Source organism: Watersipora subatra, chromosome 3 (assembly GCF_963576615.1).
Source record: "Watersipora subatra chromosome 3, tzWatSuba1.1, whole genome shotgun sequence".
NCBI classification, from domain to species: Eukaryota; Metazoa; Bryozoa; class Gymnolaemata; order Cheilostomatida; family Watersiporidae; genus Watersipora; species Watersipora subatra.
The window spans coordinates 64,182,284-64,200,260 of NC_088710.1; the positions used below are offsets into that span (position 1 = coordinate 64,182,284).

The 17,977-nt window shown below is 35.7% G+C and overlaps 1 protein-coding gene across 2 annotated transcripts in view; it reads right to left on the reverse strand.

Moving 5' to 3' along the window:
* LOC137391820 (MYND-type zinc finger-containing chromatin reader ZMYND8-like) overlaps positions 1-17,977 on the reverse strand; it is a 23,430-nt gene continuing 5,453 nt past the window's right edge. The window contains exons 7-20 of one of the 2 annotated variants that reach the window (XM_068078358.1): positions 17,062-17,195; positions 16,669-16,784; positions 14,603-14,728; positions 14,292-14,439; positions 13,977-14,028; positions 13,711-13,849; positions 13,126-13,619; positions 12,909-13,005; positions 10,762-10,813; positions 9,384-9,765; positions 9,063-9,187; positions 8,659-8,850; positions 8,046-8,204; positions 1-707 (exon numbers count right to left, since the gene is read on the reverse strand). In XM_068078358.1, the coding sequence (XP_067934459.1) occupies positions 531-707; positions 8,046-8,204; positions 8,659-8,850; positions 9,063-9,187; positions 9,384-9,765; positions 10,762-10,813; positions 12,909-13,005; positions 13,126-13,619; positions 13,711-13,849; positions 13,977-14,028; positions 14,292-14,439; positions 14,603-14,728; positions 16,669-16,784; positions 17,062-17,195 (2,393 nt within the window). In that variant the 3' untranslated portion in view covers positions 1-530. Of the gene's footprint in view, positions 708-8,045; positions 8,217-8,658; positions 8,851-9,062; positions 9,188-9,383; positions 9,766-10,761; positions 10,814-12,908; positions 13,022-13,125; positions 13,620-13,710; positions 13,850-13,976; positions 14,031-14,260; positions 14,440-14,602; positions 14,729-16,668; positions 16,785-17,061; positions 17,196-17,977 lie in introns of both variants that reach the window. The other variant, XM_068078356.1, reaches the window with a different exon arrangement.

Sequence of the window (17,977 nt, forward strand, 5' to 3'; positions counted from 1 at the left end):
TGGGATATTAGTAATGAGGATATATCATCCACACAATGCGTGCAATGGAAATATCTAGTACATGCATTATTTGGTACCCCACAACAGTCCAAGTATCAAACAGACAACAAACAGGCCAGCTGCCCAAGACCATGATTAGGTAAAAAAAGCACAAAAATCTTGAAATAAAAATTTGCCACATTTATCATTCGAGAGATTATTATTTACATCAACATGCAAAACAAACAAATAATACATCATTTTACCTACTGTACATTATCATACACAGTCAATACTTAGAGTGTAGAATAAAAAAGAATAATCATAAAATGATTAGAGAAATGTACAAGCATATACATGTGTACAAATTAATATGTACAAGTACTGGTCAGCAGATCTTGTAAGCATGGAATAGTATCCTCCATGTTTAAACAATTCTTTTTGATTGCTACTTGGATGCTTGAAAATGTCTTGTCAGATGTGACACAAAATGAGATAGAAAATGAGTGATTTGTTCATAAACTGAGTGAGCCCCAACTGGGTTGAAAAAGTTAATTGTACTTTGGGGCTAGTCTGTAGGGTTGCCTCTGACTAAGCATATAACTCTGGGGCTGAGGGGGCCCTTGAGGGGCCGATGGAGGGGTCATCACCGGGTAGAGCATTGGAGCTGCCGAAGCCGATACAGGAATTCGCGGTCCAGACTGAATTGGCATGGCTTGCACAGGCAGCTGTAAGGAAAGAGTTTATGACCAATCTGAATTCATACATAAAATACCAAAAACCAAGATGAGTCTACCGAAAAAATAGTGAATCAAGTTTACTCTGACAGGCTAGTCAGAACGATTGGCTTGAACCATTATGCGCATTGATAGGTGTGAGCTATCACTCTAATAATATTAGTGCATGAAAATATTAAAATAGCAAGTGAATCAAAGCTAGACCAGACAGGCAGACATCAAATGTTTACAGTAACCAACATGCTGATAATCTCTTAGTCACCAGATTTCTGTTGACTAACGCATCAACAAACAACTGTATCAAGTACCTGTTACTAGCACAGGCTATCTGTAGTTGCTACGCTTGTATATTATGAATACACAAGCAAGTGACATTAAAACCCAATTTAGTAAATAACACTTACTACTAGCTATATAACTCATTTCCAAAATATTATTTTACACTGACATTTACAGTAATGTTAAAAATAATGGACTGCCTCAACTTTCACGCAAAGTTTGCAGCTAATTACCAATATTTTCACTTAGTCTGCCACAAACTATAGCAGACTAAATATCATTAAAAAGGGAATTCTCTCACCATTGTTCTGCAGAAATATGATTGCATGCTGATTGGGTTGCATCGAGTCAGGGATGTCAAACTCAATTGTACAAGGGGCCAAAATTCAAAACACAATCTAGGTCATGGGCTGAACAAGATAAACATTTACTGAACACCTAAAACTAAATGTTTTTGGAACATCAATATGGATAAAAACAGACAAGAATGTCATTCTGAAACAAACTTCAGGTTAAATTGACCCCGAAGTATGCAGCAAGGCAGCTGAAGCATTGCATTATGGGATCTGTAGTTCTGTACAGTATTATGTCATCAGCGCTTTATATCAATGGGCAACGAATAACAATAATGTAAAATGATCTTGCAGGCCAGATCTGATTGCAAGGTGGGCCGGATGTGGCCCGCGGGGAAATATGGCCTGCGAGCTGCGAGTTTGACACATGTGCATTAAGTGATCGGAAATCTCAGCAGTCTGTAAGGACGATTAAATCAGTTTCATACCCCTACAGCCTTTTTTCAGAGCCACTGATATTGTTAAAAAGTAGCTATATTGCTCAGGACATATTTTTGGTAAATTTCACTAAGTTGCATCGTGTCTGTTATAATGTTTGATTACATTGATGTAAAATTATTACACACTGGCAAAACTTACAATAGGTATGTTGTGATATTTAAGTATTTAAGTAACTTAATATAAAATATTTAAATTCTAGATATTTTAAGATTGCTAAAGATATATACCTTTGTTAAGTTTAACTTCAAACTAAATCCACGAAACAATGGATATCTTGGCAAATTTAAAGCGGTCTATCATTTCTGAACACCACTGTATAAGTATGTAATCAGTTCTACATATGCGAAATAAATCTGGCTAAACCTAGGGTCTAGCGGAAGTATTTGCTCTACAGCAATACAGTCTAACAATTTACTATTGTAAACTGAGAGTCAATGTGAGGATTACTCTAAGTGGACTAACACAAGAGATAGATAGCTCTAATTAGTTATATCAATGAGATACAGATGAAACTAGGACTATCTACAGATATTGTTCCATTGTATGATGAGTATTGACCATGATGTTTGCACATGCCTTATATTAAATTATACACATGCGAGATGGTAGGCAATGAGCACGCGGGAAAAACATGATAGTCATGATTGCCCTGAAAGAATTATGCAAAACTTTTCCCAAACGATAATCTGGAATATATATATGAAAGGAATGTAAAACCTTCCTTTAAAAACTGTCACACGGTGTATAAAAAAATAGGAATAGAACTCGACCTAGTGGCTGGCTAGAAGCTGCTGTAGTAAAAGCCCTGATGACTCCACTATCTATTCCTTTAAAACACAAAAGCTCTAAGACCTGTATGACTAAATATTTGATCATAGCAAGTGTGCAGTTACCAAAAACTTGAAACAATATATATATATATGTATAATATATACAATATATATATATATATATATATATATATATAGAAGTCTAGTCAAGGTACTAATTACTGATTATTCAAAGCTACACTGAATAAGCTTAGTTAATATCATATCTCGTGTCTCATATCTCTAAATAAAAACCTACATAGAGGACAGTCTTCAATTTCACAACACTATATAAAGAAAGATTTGATAGACAACCAAGTACATACCTTATTATCGCATCTATAAAATATTCTACATACAGTAGATACTCCTACAACGTAAATAATCTATTCTGAAAACGTATATGTTATAGGGATTTTACGTTAAACAAACAGTAAAATACATGTAAACTGCCTAATACGTTCCGAGATGTTCCCAAACTCACCCCTTTGGCCATTCAAAGAAGAAAAAAGCTAAACATAACTGTTTAATTTCATGACTGTACAGCAACTCTGGTATTATTGATTTGTATCAACAACTTATCTCCTTTTATATCACTTTAACTTGATTTAGGGTTATGATTTGGTAATTTTACATAAAGTTAAGGGGAGAACACAACTTCCATTTAAATAAAAAATTTTCACTTTTTTCTAGACAAACTTTATGCTGCAGAGAAAAAATTGGATGTCAAAATTGAAATACAAAAATATATCTTAACTATGATAAGAATGGTATCTGCTTGCCCAAACGTCTGTCCGAAGCCGGGGTTAAATGTTAGGATAAAACATCGCTTTAAACAGTACTCCAACTGATAACATTCAACTTGGTAGATCTAAACTCAAACACATGCATCGATCAAATTTACATAAATTATTTACGTTAATTGACATTCACGTTGGAGGTCTTCATAATAGGAGCGTCTACCGTATTGTAAAATCATGTGAGAAACGAAGGCCATATACTTACAGGAAAAGCCATTAATGATCTACCATTCCCATATACTACTATGAAGGTAGCTAATATTTTCTAACTACTTTCATCTAACTAAACCTAACAAAAGTGAAGTTTAATGCTTCCATAAAGTAACAGACATGGCAACAAATAGTACAAATATTTTACTAATAAAAGGACTAACATGATATGCTGGCGATGTGAGAGTTACAGTAACTATCTGCAATACTAATACAATCAATGTCTAACCGGCTTGGTTCATCTGAAGCGGTTGAAATAAAAGTGGCTGCAATGATTGTTTAGCAAAAGATTTGACCTTGACCAACAAAGTTCGCTCACATACCGCACAAATATTATACACTTCACGTCTAAAAACATATTGAAAGCATGATACGTTGAGAAGCACTTAAAAGAGATGCAAGTGAAGGTAGTCCTGTCTGAACATTATCGGCGCCTGTGAGAATGTACCCCCAAAATGTTCTACACATATTACTAGCAAAAGATCCTTACTCTAGAAAGAGATTGTAATTAGTGGAAGCATTGAGAAACTCATACTAGCATTTTGTGAACAACAACATGCAGTTCTTTGTATACATCATCTGGTGAGACAATGTATAAAAAGAACTGGTATAACTGGTGAGGTCGTCGCTGAATTTTAAGTCATGACCCAACAATGCTTCAAATAACCTGAACTTTGACGATTTCTAGATAAACAATTTTGCTTAACAACATTGTGTTAACACCATGGTTTTAACACCGTGGTGTTAATAGACTGTTTCACTAGAACATAGTCCAACACGACCTTTAAAAAGACAAGAGAAGACAAGACAAATTATTATCATTATTTGATGTTCTTTGTGATTTTATTACATAATTTTTGTTTCATTGGACTTTTTGTTCCATTGAACTTTTTGTTTTAAACAAAAAGTCCAATGGAACAAAATTATGTGGTAAAATCACAGAACACATCAAATAATGATAATTGTAACGCCTTCAACAAAAAGGCAGTAAAGCTATAATTTACATAATTAGTCATTTTTTTGGTAAAAAATAAACAAAAGTACATGAATCTTGTGTCATGTTTGAAGTGAAAAATGAGCCCATATTTACTTCTAGCTTATTGACAGCATAGGCTGTGCAGGTAAAATTGTGGAATGCAACATATCAAAGATAAATTATTTTGATACCTAAATTCTCAACCTGTGTTTCGATCAGATCAGTTCCAAAACATAATCTATATGCTAAAACAAGGTATTATGAATATTTCATATTTGGTGAACGTATTATTAAAATATATTCACGGAAAATGTTGAATTACTTGTGAATTACTTATGCTTGAAATACTTCTGTTTTCTACCACCCTTACACCTGCAGGCAGGAGAAAGCATAGCGCTTCACCATTGTGAAAATACATCTTCAATGAACCTTAGAACCTTTCTAAGCCTTGTACAAGGGTAACTAAAGCAATAAGGCTTTAGCAACAATTATCTTGCATGATATGTGATCGCAATGAACAGTTCATTTGTGGCCGATAGCATGATGTTGTTAGTGCTCGTCTACTTACACTAGAGTTTTGTACATTGGTGTGACAACTCTTATAAAGCTTTTATAAATAACAAATACCAACAACTAGCAGTAATAATGCAGTCAGTACTCATAGCGGTCAAGTCAGCTGTTTAAAATACGGCAAAACCAGCAGGATATCATGTGACAGACAATTTTACGCTTGAGTTTTTATTGGCATTTAAAATTTATAGTCAACATTCTTGTTGACGGTCGGTTGTTGAATGTCTTATTAACCTCCGAAGATGGAGTAAAAGCTTAAGCAGTTGACCTTATAGCAAGCAGTACAGAAGTTTCCAAAGTGTGCATATCTTAACTAAAACAACTAAAGTTTATTAGACACGAACCAAAATAAATAAAAAAGTAAAGACATTCCAGCTAACTGTATTTCCTGCACTACTGTCATCTATTGACGCGGAGTCAACTAACAACAAATTCTCATGCCCATGTTAGTTGGTGTAAGGTTAAAACACAAACAAAAGTCAATTGTAAGACCTATTATATAGCTTGGACTTTTTAAAAAAAGGTTAATATTAAAAGAATACAATATTTAACAACTTCTCATGCGATGTCATTTTTCCCCCTACAGTTGGTGAGTCGCCAAAAAATTTTAAGTGGAAAACTGAGTAGTTATCATAATCCAATATTCGATGTACCATCGCCTAATGGCAATTTTGAGAATAACCCTCGTAAAGCTGCAGAATATTAACCACTAGATATTAATTCTGAAAAGGGATGATGATCTCAACAAATTGAAAGGTGTCACATGTAGTGAACTCTAAAGCTACAAGTTACAAAGTAAAGCATACTACCACTCCGCTAATCAAACTGTATATGTATCAAACTGTAAATAAGCTAATGCAAATGTGAAAACCCATATGGCTGCACTACCTTTAACCGGAAAAGCAAAAATATAATAATTACACACCTTTTAGGCTAACCTTCAAGTGCCAACCTCAAAAAACACCTGAATGTGAAAAATGCAGGGTTATTAGAGAACTAGTATATAATAGTATGCAGGTTAAATAGTATGCAGGGTATATGTATGTATGACTATATGTATATGAGTATATACATATAGTCATACATACATATACCCTACATATATAGATATGTGTATATATATAACAGTATGCAGGGTTATTGGAAAACAATTAGGCGAAAGATAATTTTGCTACTATTATGTTAACAATTCATAAAGGATATTTCGTAAAATAAAGAATACGATTGGCTCAGTTTCTAAAAGTATTACAAGTGAACACATAATGTGACAATCTCATGTTATCACCTGATTAGATCAGATCTATTTCTGTTTGAAACAAATTTGCAGCGATTGACTAACATATCAAGTATTCTTTATTTTACGTCATATTTCACTCTACATATAGCGTGTTGAGTGTTCTTTCTTTATGAAACTAGTGTTTTAACAATACTAGCTACCTATGAATAGCTACCTACGAATAGCTACCTACGACTAGCTACCTACGACTAGCTACCCACGACTAGCTACCCACGACTAGCTACCTACTACTAGCTACCTACGACTAGCTACCTACGACTAGCTACCTACGACTAGCTACCTACTACTAGCTACCTACTACTAGCTACCAACCGCTAAATACCTACGACTAGCTACCTACCGCTAGCTACCTACCACTAGCTACTACAAGCTACCTACTACTAGATACCTACGACTAGCTACCTACGTCTAGCTACCTACGACTAGCTACCTACGACTAGCTACCTACTACTAGCTACCTACTACTAGCTACCTACTACTAGCTGCCTACCCCTAAATACCTACCACTAGATACCTACTAATAACTACCTAGAGACCTGTATATACTATACCTATATAATACTGGAGTATATACCATAGCCTTACATAAAATGTGTTAATGTAAACGTGCTATTTGCCAATGTTATATTGTCATCGTTGTGTTACCTATATCATCTGACAATCACTGGTTTATTTCGGAAAAGGGAGCAGACAATCCTGTGGTAACCACATATGCATTGAGTCATATATGTAAGTCATACATAGCTACAGGATAGATAGCTACAGTATACACAGCACATGGCATAGGTTATAAGGAAAGGCACTTTAAACATTAAGATATGCAAGCTATAGAGACTATACATGTATGGATGGATATATATACACGTGTGACTACTTTTCTCTAATGATAAACTGGAATATATACAGAAATAATCTACAATTTTCCTTTAATGACTGTAACAAAGTGAATAATAGAGAAGATAAGGACTAAAACTAACACTAGCAGCTGGCTAGAAGCTACTGAAGTACCAGCACTGATCACTCCACTATCTTTTCCTTTAATACATGTCCGCCCCAAGATCTGCATGACTAATTATTTGGTAGTAAAAATACAACTTTTGGTTAGAAAATAATTGCTACTGAGAAACATTTTGTGCATTTTATAACTATGAGCTTTTTAAACAACTACTCACACTATGTCGCTCATAGTCCGATCGACCAGCATTGAGTGTAAGGAAGAGCATGCTTCTTAGCAAACATTTTAAAGCTAAACTATCAGAGTTCTTGCTTTAAAGTAATCTATGCATGAAATTAAGCCAAGAATTCCTTTTTTCTGTAATAAAAAACGTACAAACAAATAGACGAACTTATGTCATTGCTGCTACGCTACTATATTTTTGTATCCTAGAAGAGAAATTGGAAGTGGCTGTTCCAGAGAGAATACTATTTGGCAGTCTTCCGTTTTAGCAAAAGGGCAAGTGTGCGTACTACCGCTGCCACCAACTGTGTTTTAATATCGAAACCAAGAATACCATCAGCTTGCTGTTTACCTTGCAAACATGCAGCGAAAAGATAGTACTTAATCCGAGTCTATCGGTGCCGGATGTAGTATTACCTGCGCTTGGTAGACATTGGGAGGCACAGAACCTGGTGCTGGCATGTATTGGACCTGCTGGCCTTGCATGATTTGGTACTGGGGGCTTGCAGAAACCTCCCCTTGCGTAGAGGAGGATGTAGACATGTATGGAGGTGGTGCTGAAGCAGAGTGGCCTGACTGCGGAGTCCTCTACCAAGAATAAATAACACCAACTGACTTCTCAAGTCCCTCACAACGTAGAGAACCTCTAAGCGTCCAACTTACTCCTTCACTTCCACAAACAACAATAATGATAAATGGATTACGCAATTCGTGAGAACATTTGACGAAATCTATAATTAATATTGCTGAAACTTGATAGTAGCCAGTATGCCACTGCCAATTTTAGACAATTTCTCTTGAAATAGGCTCTCAAGATTTGTAAAAATGCAGCTGCTTGAAACCATCTTAAAGCACAGAAACACAATTTCTGCACCAAAAAACCTTGAATGTCACATGTAGAATTGTATTGTAGAGATCAGAGCAAATGAATCTATCGAGGATAGTCATACCTACCATATATAATAAATTCAATTTGAAGTTAACAATAGGTAGCATGAAGTCAGCATTCGCAAGTAAATCAATAATCTACCTCAGTGCTAGTGTTGCCGGGAGACTGAGTACGAGGGTGCTGTTGGACGACCTTCTTTTCAACCCCATCATCCTTTGAGATCTGCGCACAGGTCTTCAGATGATTTGGCCAATGCTTTTGTTGACAAGGATAGTCACAGTAGCTGGTGTTCCAGCAGCAATAGAAAATAGCCTCTTTACCGCACATAGCACACTAAAAATTATACAATAATTCTGTCAAGAATAAATGAAGACTAAATACATAGAACTGACACTCAATTTGATAAAGATCAGTAGAAACATATAAATAGACAGAACATGGCTGCCACAAGCAGGGTAACTGATGAATAATAAATCAAGCATAGCAAATAAAATATTTACTAGTACTTAAGAGCAGAGGAGACAACTTCACGAATATAAACAAACCCATTGCTTTTTCTTTGTTTCTTCTATGATCTTTTTAAATTTATGCTCCAACTGCTTCCTTAACCGCCACAAAGCACGCTCTTTCTCTAGTTCAATAGATTTTCTCATCTCCATTGCTGTCAGCTCTACGGAGACAAAGGTAGACCACTACTGAAGACTAGAGAAGCTGTACACCAACAGATGAAATGCCACTGATGTCATCTAGACTAAAACAGTCTCATACAAAATAACTGGTCGATCGACACGAAAATATGTCTAAAGCATTTGACCTGTTGGTTGTGTAAAGGCTTGTCCTAGAAAAAATGAACAATTTTTGCTAACCTGCATTGTGCTTGATAGCCTCTATCTCACATTTGTGCTTCCATATCAGCTTTTCTTCTAGTTCTCTACCAACAGACGGATCGATACTTGTGTCCTGTGAATTCTCATTGTTTGTATGCTCAACAAGTGGTTCACCCTTTGGTATTGCATCACTAGATATATTAACAGAAGGCGATACTGAGTCTTCAGGTGTTGCTTTGGAAGAGATTCCAACTTCGGCCGTTTTCTGGTTTGTGGTTGACAACCGTGAGCTATGAGAAAGACTTTTAGTTTCTGATTGTGATTGAGAGCCTTCGGAAAGTTTGAGTGGAGATCCTAATAATTTCTGTCGCACAATATCTCGAATGACTGGTTGAATTCCTTCTCGCATCACGTCTAACATCTACAGCAAGACAAACTTTACACAATTTATTGACTGTTTTTTCCACAAGTAACCGCTGTGATGACAAGCTAAAGCATGTGACTAACAGATAACCCTATTTATACCTATTGATACCAATTTATACCTATTTTACCTATACCTCTATTTATACCAATAGATACCACCCGTTACAGGCAGTTATGACAACTGTCATTGATGTGATTGTAACCAATCACTCCGCAGTAATTCTTCGGTCTAAACCAAGAAACGAACGGAAGCTAACATTGACCAAGATCACAGCATACAATCCAATTACAATTCAATCCAGCATACAATACCAGTTAAGCTCTCCCCAATGGAGGTGAAAAAATTCAGCGCATCTCATCACACTACCACGCGGGTATATTATAACTACTATTGTTAACAATAGGTTGCTCATACGATGATGATGAGATAATTACCTTTGTTTTATTTTATTACTTTATTCATTAAATAACTGAACCTACCGATTGTACAGATTCCCACTACACTGGTTCCGACATCTTGCTAGGCTTAAGTCTTCTAGCATAGAAAAGTTTTTTTTAATGAAAGCGATTGTCGTTCATACGACCTTTGAAGTAATAACTGTATAGCAAGTAGTAAATTCTATTGCCGTTTTGTAATATAGAGGGATATTATTATTAATAAAAAAAATTCTGATCAGGTATCCTGGCTGAGTTGGTGCAACAAGTGTACGAAACATTGATTAAATAGTGACCGTGACACAAAATGAGTCTAGTTTAAAAATTTTTGTTTTGAGGCTAGTCTTGAAAAAATTGATAAAGTGCAACTCTGAATTGTTGACACGGTAGGGTGCGAATCCATTTGAAGCATGGAAACCCAGTAAATATAAACACGATGAACACAAAGTGTAAAGCTTTAAAACAAAATGGCACCTGCAACCTGTCACGGCTGGATCCAAAGGATACTTCGAGATAGACGCACCAATATTGGAAAAAATAATTAAGCCAACCATACCTGACGAGTAACCTCTAATTCTTTTTCTGTCAGGATTTCACGCACATCTTTTCTACAAAATTATTGCAAAATATAAACGCGTATATTAATTGAAAAAAATATGTATACTTACTTTAATTATTAAAAATACAAATAATAAGACTAATTATTACCAAATATAAGTACTTGTATTAATTACTTCAATATATACCTGTATATACATGTACAGTAGACGCTCTTATAATTTAAACCTTCTATAACGTAAATCCAACATGACCAAAAAAATTATGTCAAGTTTTTGCTTTGTAATAGGCAAAAAATTTTATATAACGTAACGTGTCAACTGGATGCTCAAATTTAATTTGAATAGCGAGAATATCTTAGCTGGCCTTAAAAATACTGCTTTTTCCCTTGCCGTACTTGGAAGAGAAAATGACATATAAGGTTCTCGCAATTATATATACCCGGCAGTCTAGAGAGATTGTCAGGTAAGTCGATAAAACACAAAGAATAAGTAGCTGAGCAATTATTCAGTAATAGTTAAAGGTGATCGATTGGCGCAGGTGTTAGATTGTCGGTATACCGAGCCAAATGTTACGCGTGGGAGTTTCGTCAAAAGCTATCTTTTGCCCTAACCTCGCACCTTAGCGACGAATAGATGAACGAACAACGCTTTTATTATAATAAAAATATATTTTTGTTTTACTTTACACATGTATATAAAAGTTTTTTTTATAATTTTTTCTTTGCAGAATAGACATTGTTTTCTAGCAAAAAAGAAAATCAATATAAATTGACATTGAAGGTATGAGCTCCAATTAATTTATCGTAAAATTATTGTAATCATGGATCATAAACTGGGTAAAAGTGGTAAGAAAAAGGAGAAAAATCGTCGATGCAAACCAAATTTACTAGTCATTGTACAGCCATTAAATTAAAAAAGTAAGTTCGTTTTTTTCTTTATGAAGGGCCAAAAGGATAAGTTTAGGAATATCTTAGAACGGATTAGGCAATGTACATGTATTTACATACATACATGTATTTCACTGTTCCTATAGTATAAAATCCCAATAACATAAATGTTTTCGTAACGAATTATTTACATTGTAGAAGCGTCTGCTGTACGTACTTCAATTGTCACAAAAAAATAGTTACTCTAATTATTACAAAGCATAGACACAATCAAACACCAACTTATGATCTCTTCTGCGTACAAATTTTTGACAAGCGATTTAAAATTGAACAGAAATTTGTGCTGACACACAGAATAATTCCAACATACGACGAGCGCAATTGTTCCAAGTGTTACAGTTTTGCAAGTAAAAGTAAGAAGCTAGTAGAAATTACAAATACAATAAAAGTAACGATTAAAATGTTTCTAAAGTAAAGTGACAATAAAAGCCTACTTTACTCTTAGTGTTATTACTTTATTAATACAATTGTAATCAGATAAAATTTACGCTATTACTTAGTTTTACAATGCACCTGTTTTAACGCTATATGTAATAACCTAAAATGTTTAGAGCTTTGATAGGCTCTAAAATAACTTACACAAATAAATACAACATAAGCCTGCTAAAATCTTTGCTCTCAACTTATAACGACTTGACATAGAAGTAAATATTGGAATGAATTAACTTTGTACGCAAAAGTTTGACTGTACACTAATGTACCCTATTTGGATATACTGTAGACATCCGTAAATGCAATAACTAATGCTTCACATTGGTTTTAATAATTCTCCTAACAACTTTCTTACAGGTTTGGATAAAGCCAATCATATATTATACCGTATATTCTTGGGCTCCAGAATAAGAATACTTGTAGTTAGACAGACAGGAAACTCAAAAATGTCAAAGACCTTATGGTAACATAGTTTGCTGTCAACTATGAATAATAAAATTGCAAATGATTTACTTGTATTCTATATTGGCATATTTTACCTTTTTGACTTTTATAGATTAATATCTTTTAAAGTGAAAAAGGTTTACCGTATAACAATAGCTATAGCTAGCAACAACGCAAGCTACAAATGTAGCACAGGTCCATCAAGAGTTGCTTGCCCCTTTTGATATCATCAATAACCTTATTGTGAGACTATACACCTTTGGTGCGAGTACATGACTTTTTATGTATGTTTATTTAACCTATACCATGTACATATTTACCTCTGTTTACGTTTCACATATTGCGAGTATCGAATTTTCCGTCTGCCGTTGTGGATCACTTCTTCATCGGATTCGATTTCATCGTCTGAATCACTCTCTTCTGATATTTCCTCCTGTGATCATACTTTGTCAGGTAAAACAAAAATCCTGAACATCAATTGCGTTTAGGAAACACATTTCTTACCACAGAGAAACATGAGAGCACAGTATTGACAACTTGATTTATACTGAGAACTTGCCTCCACAGTGTCCACACCAAGGCTGGTCTTGCATGATGCTATTGTGCGCTCCAGTTTCTGAGTGTACTCAGGATCAGTAGCAGTGATTGAAGGAGTACTGCCCACATCCATAGCATCAGACGCAGGCTCCACTATGTCCTCCTTTAATTCCGCAGCAATTGCTGACTCAGCGGATTGCACATGTTGACTAGGTGTGGGCTGTTCACTAACTTTCATATCTTCCGTAACCGTTTGCTGGCCACCTTTAGGCTCTGGCGTCTCTTCTGGTGTTTCTGTAGATTGAACAGTGGCAGCCGCTACCGATTTTATAGGTTGTGACAGGCTTTTGACCTCTAAGCTTGTGACTGGATTGTCCGTCTGTGCAACGAATCGATTAGAGTCACTCTTCGTAGGAATTGTATCAGAGACACCGACAGCATTAGAACCTTCCTGTGAGTTTTCCTTTTTGATATCGCCATTGACCGTCGAGGCACTGACAAAAAAATGAAAAAGTCATACAATTTTAAAAAGCTTAAAGTAAAGAGTGCATAAAAAGGTGACAAAAAGTTTTGAAAATGACATACTCGTCGGCTTGCGCCATTTTAAGAGCCTGCTCTATTTTGCTAACAACACTGCTTGTGACGATTGGCGCTATCTCTTCATAATTCACCAGAGTAAAATCTGTGGAACCAGCCAGCAAATCATCACTGATGGTGAATACACCTGTAAAGAAAGATAACAAATGCAATTTAGAAAAATAATAAAATGGGAATGGAAGTGTTGCGTATACATATTTGAATATAATTGCGTTTAGAAATTGTAAAAATTTATAGGCATTTATAAAACATACCAGGCTTTGCAGGTTCTGATTTAACCACAGGCTTTTCCTCTTTGACAACTGGCTCTAAAATAAAACAAAAAGTTTTTTATTAAAAAACAGCGGACAAACACCCATCCTTTACATAAATATCATCAAATTGTGTCTTTATCTATATTCCTTGTAATACTGCAGCATAAATAATAGGCAACAGAGTTAACATTAGTCTAACTGATCATTGGCGCATATGCTACACTAACTGTTATGATTGTTCTTGACACACAGGTGACTGAGTGACTCTCTGGTCAAACCCCCACCTAGTTTAACAACAGTCTCTGCCTGCATTACAGATTCTGTCTGTTTCTTGGCTTGAGGTTCTTCATTTGCTGATACTGGCACCAACTTCCTCTTTTTGCTATCAGTAACAGGAGTCTGACCATAATCAGCTCGGTAAGGCTCCTTTGGAGGTGCGTAGGAAAAAGTTCCATACCTAGCCCTGACAACAAAATGTAAAAACTAAGCTACTTGAAGATTTTATACGATACATGCTAGAGGAGACAATTTCTAAATGAAAAGTATAAAATAACTTGAGAATTCAACTTTATCAAATTTTAGATTTGTGAAATGGTCGCACCCAAGACTTGCAGTGTAACACTTACTTAAACTTGGTGATATACTTCTCCAGCTCAACCATAGCTTCTTCGAAACCTGAGCCCTTTTTGTTTTTCACGGGTGCAGGAGGCTCACTTGACAACATGAAAACTGAATTGGATGGAAGCCAGGCTCTAAAACGAATGTGAAACATCATAATTGTATGATAGACAGCGATGTGTTTCAACACAAGAATAACAAGTCGGCATGGTTAATATTATGACTTCAAGCAAAAACATTACATTTCTTAATTAGTTTACAAAAATACAACTCAACAATACTACAAAAACTTTTCTGATTGCAGTGTTGCTATTGTTTCAAACACAAACTTGAAATAATATTCCACATAACCAAACTTGTAGTGGTAATAAAATGGATGCTGTTGGTAGGACAGACTTGAAGGTCCGCTTTGGCAACTATAAACTTGTCATGAAAGCATCAATCTAGTGTGATTATCTAAATATGTAAGTTTAAAGTAAATAAAGTTAGTCTTATTAATCAGAAAGAATAAAAATAAACTTGTCAATAGCTGGCACTGTTTAAAAAACTACTACAGAATTTGACGAAAGGTTTCAGAGGAAAATACATCTAATGAAATTAGTTTTAAATTTAAGTTTCAAAATTAATTTCTTAAGCTTTTTTTAAAGCAAAGCCATAGTTCCTAATGTGTACTATGTTCATCATAAGTTGACAAACTGTACAACAGTAGGGAACTAAGCTCTGAAACTAAGCCTATCTATATGGGTCACATGAATGTTACCGCCAATGTTATACAACCTGAACGATTTCTAGATTTGGTTAACTGTGCACTGGAATATTGCCACACTTGTGCTTCATTTAAATATAACCAAAAGTATTCATCATAAAATGCTCCTTTTAGTTTGGATTATTAATAGGTGAAAATGCTGAAAGCCTACCATGTTGTTATCTAAAAATATAAAGTAATGATATAAGAAATTTTTGATGCAATCTTGCAGCTTATCTTGCATGTTAACCTATCATTGACAGATAGTCTCAAAGCAGATTATAAATGAACATGTTTTCACCAGATGATTGAAAAACTGTCTCTTCCTTTGGACTTTGCTGCAAGCAATGTGATTGTCCATCCATAGGATTTGTTGTATTTGATCGTAAGCCTAGTCTGTTGCCTAGTAAGTTGTTTTTTTAAAAGCACCTACTTTTGCTGGGAGCAATAAAAACGTCTGTTATCTTACAACAAAATAAATGGTACACTTTATCATCCTTTGTTGACTTCAAGTTTCCTACTACGTTGCACTTTTTGAAACTTTATGATAAATTTTAATCGAAAAACATCATTTACAGTGTCTAAAAGTGATAAATAATTTCTTTTGCAGCATTTTGATATTTCGCAGACTCAGTCTCATCACAGAAATACTGCTACCTTTTATATTATAATTCACATACCTTTACAATGGCCTCAAAAGGAAGTCCAATTCAATTGGCAACCAAACCATGAAAGCAAGGAAAACACTGCCGTTAGAGGCAAAGCTTAATATGATAAAGGGTGATAAAGCGAGACTCGCCAAACCTACTGCCTGATTTTGAACCTACTGCCTGAAAGTGTAGATAATGTACAACCCAAAAATAGATTTTAATGTTTTTTTACATGTATATTATTCAATTTCTATATATTGTTTCGTTGTGTTAATTTGTATTTTCAGTTTCTAATAAGAATCCTGTGTAGTATACATTTTATCACTTTATCCTATTGATTTACTATGATTATAAATTTATTATTTAGTATAACAATCAGAGTATTATTGGACACTTTTCATAAACTGAGAATGCTCTACAATGAGGACTCCAACGGACAATACGAGTAGGATCAACACTCTGCATCATATCTCCTTGAGTATACACTTCGACTGTATCTGATCCAAGTTACACCAGGTTGGCTTATGATAGCTGGTTGGTCGAACCCAATCTAGGTCGTAACTTGGATACTGAGTATATATGCAAATGTGAGTTCACAAAAATGTCTGATGCAAAGTGGAAGCGCAATACCAGTTTTGTATATGTGCTAACCTAAATAGCACTATCAAAGAAAACTTACTTGTCATGGGCTCCAAAAAATCTGCAGTCCACTTGACCATCATTTTCTCGAAGTGCTTTGGCTGGCCAAAATGGATAACCTTTTAATTTTGCCCATACGAGTGGGTGACTAAATCTCTACAATGATGAAACAAGTGGAGCTGAAAGTAGACGAATAGCTAAAGTAGGAATGATTCTTACGTTGCGGCTACCGCAGATGAATATAGAGATAAATGGGACCAATTAGTAAATAGAAAACATAAATTGAGCAGCAAGTGATAGAGCGCAGCAAGTGATAGAGCAATACTAATAGGAATCACTGCTTTAAGACAGGCCCTTCCAGTTTCCTACAGGAATCTAATGTTAAACAGCTTTTGCCTGTAATAATTTACATAAGAGCCTACATAAAACATACGCAAGGCTTGCAGAACCAGTTTGCTTCTTGTGTGCAAGAAGCAAGAAAACAATCTGGGCAGGTTTCTATCTCTGTCATCTGATTTCGACACATTTTCAGAACAGACTTGGCTGTCATCGTGTACTTGTTGTGAACTGCAAAGAAAAATATCCAACATAGTATGCCTACACCACAGTCCAACATATCATTGCATGATGAAAACTTCTTTAAGGAATAAAGACTCTCCATGATGTTATCTCAATTTTTAAGAAATTGAGATAACATCAAAAGTTTATCATAATTGGTCTTTTAAGATTTTAGGCGCCTAGAAGCGCATGAACATGAAAACAACTTTTGCATACCTACCCCCCGTTGAATCGTGCCTACCCCCCGTTGAATCGTACCTACCACCCGCTGAATCGTACCTACCCCCCGTTGAATCGTACCTACCCCCGTTGAATCGTACCTACCCCCCGTTGAATCGTACCTACCCCCCGTTGAATCGTACCTACCCCCGTTGAATCGTACCTACCCCTCGTTGAATCGTACCTACCACCCGTTGAATCGTATCTACCCCCGTTGAATCGTACCTACCCCCCCCCGTTGAATCATACCTACCACCCGTTGAATCGTACCTACCCTCCGTTGAATCGTACCTACCCCCCGTTGAATCGTACCTACCCCCTGTTGAATCGTACCTACCACTTGTTGAATCGTACCTACCACTCGTTGAATCGTACCTACCCCCCGTTGAATCGTACCTACCACCCGTTGAATCGTACCTACCCCCTGTTGAATCGTACCTACCACCCGTTGAATCGTACCTACCACCGTTGAATCGTACCCACCCCCCGTTGAATCGTACTTAACCCCCGTTGAATCGTAGCTAACCCCCGTTGAATCGTAGCTAACCCCCGTTGAATCGCACCTAACCCCC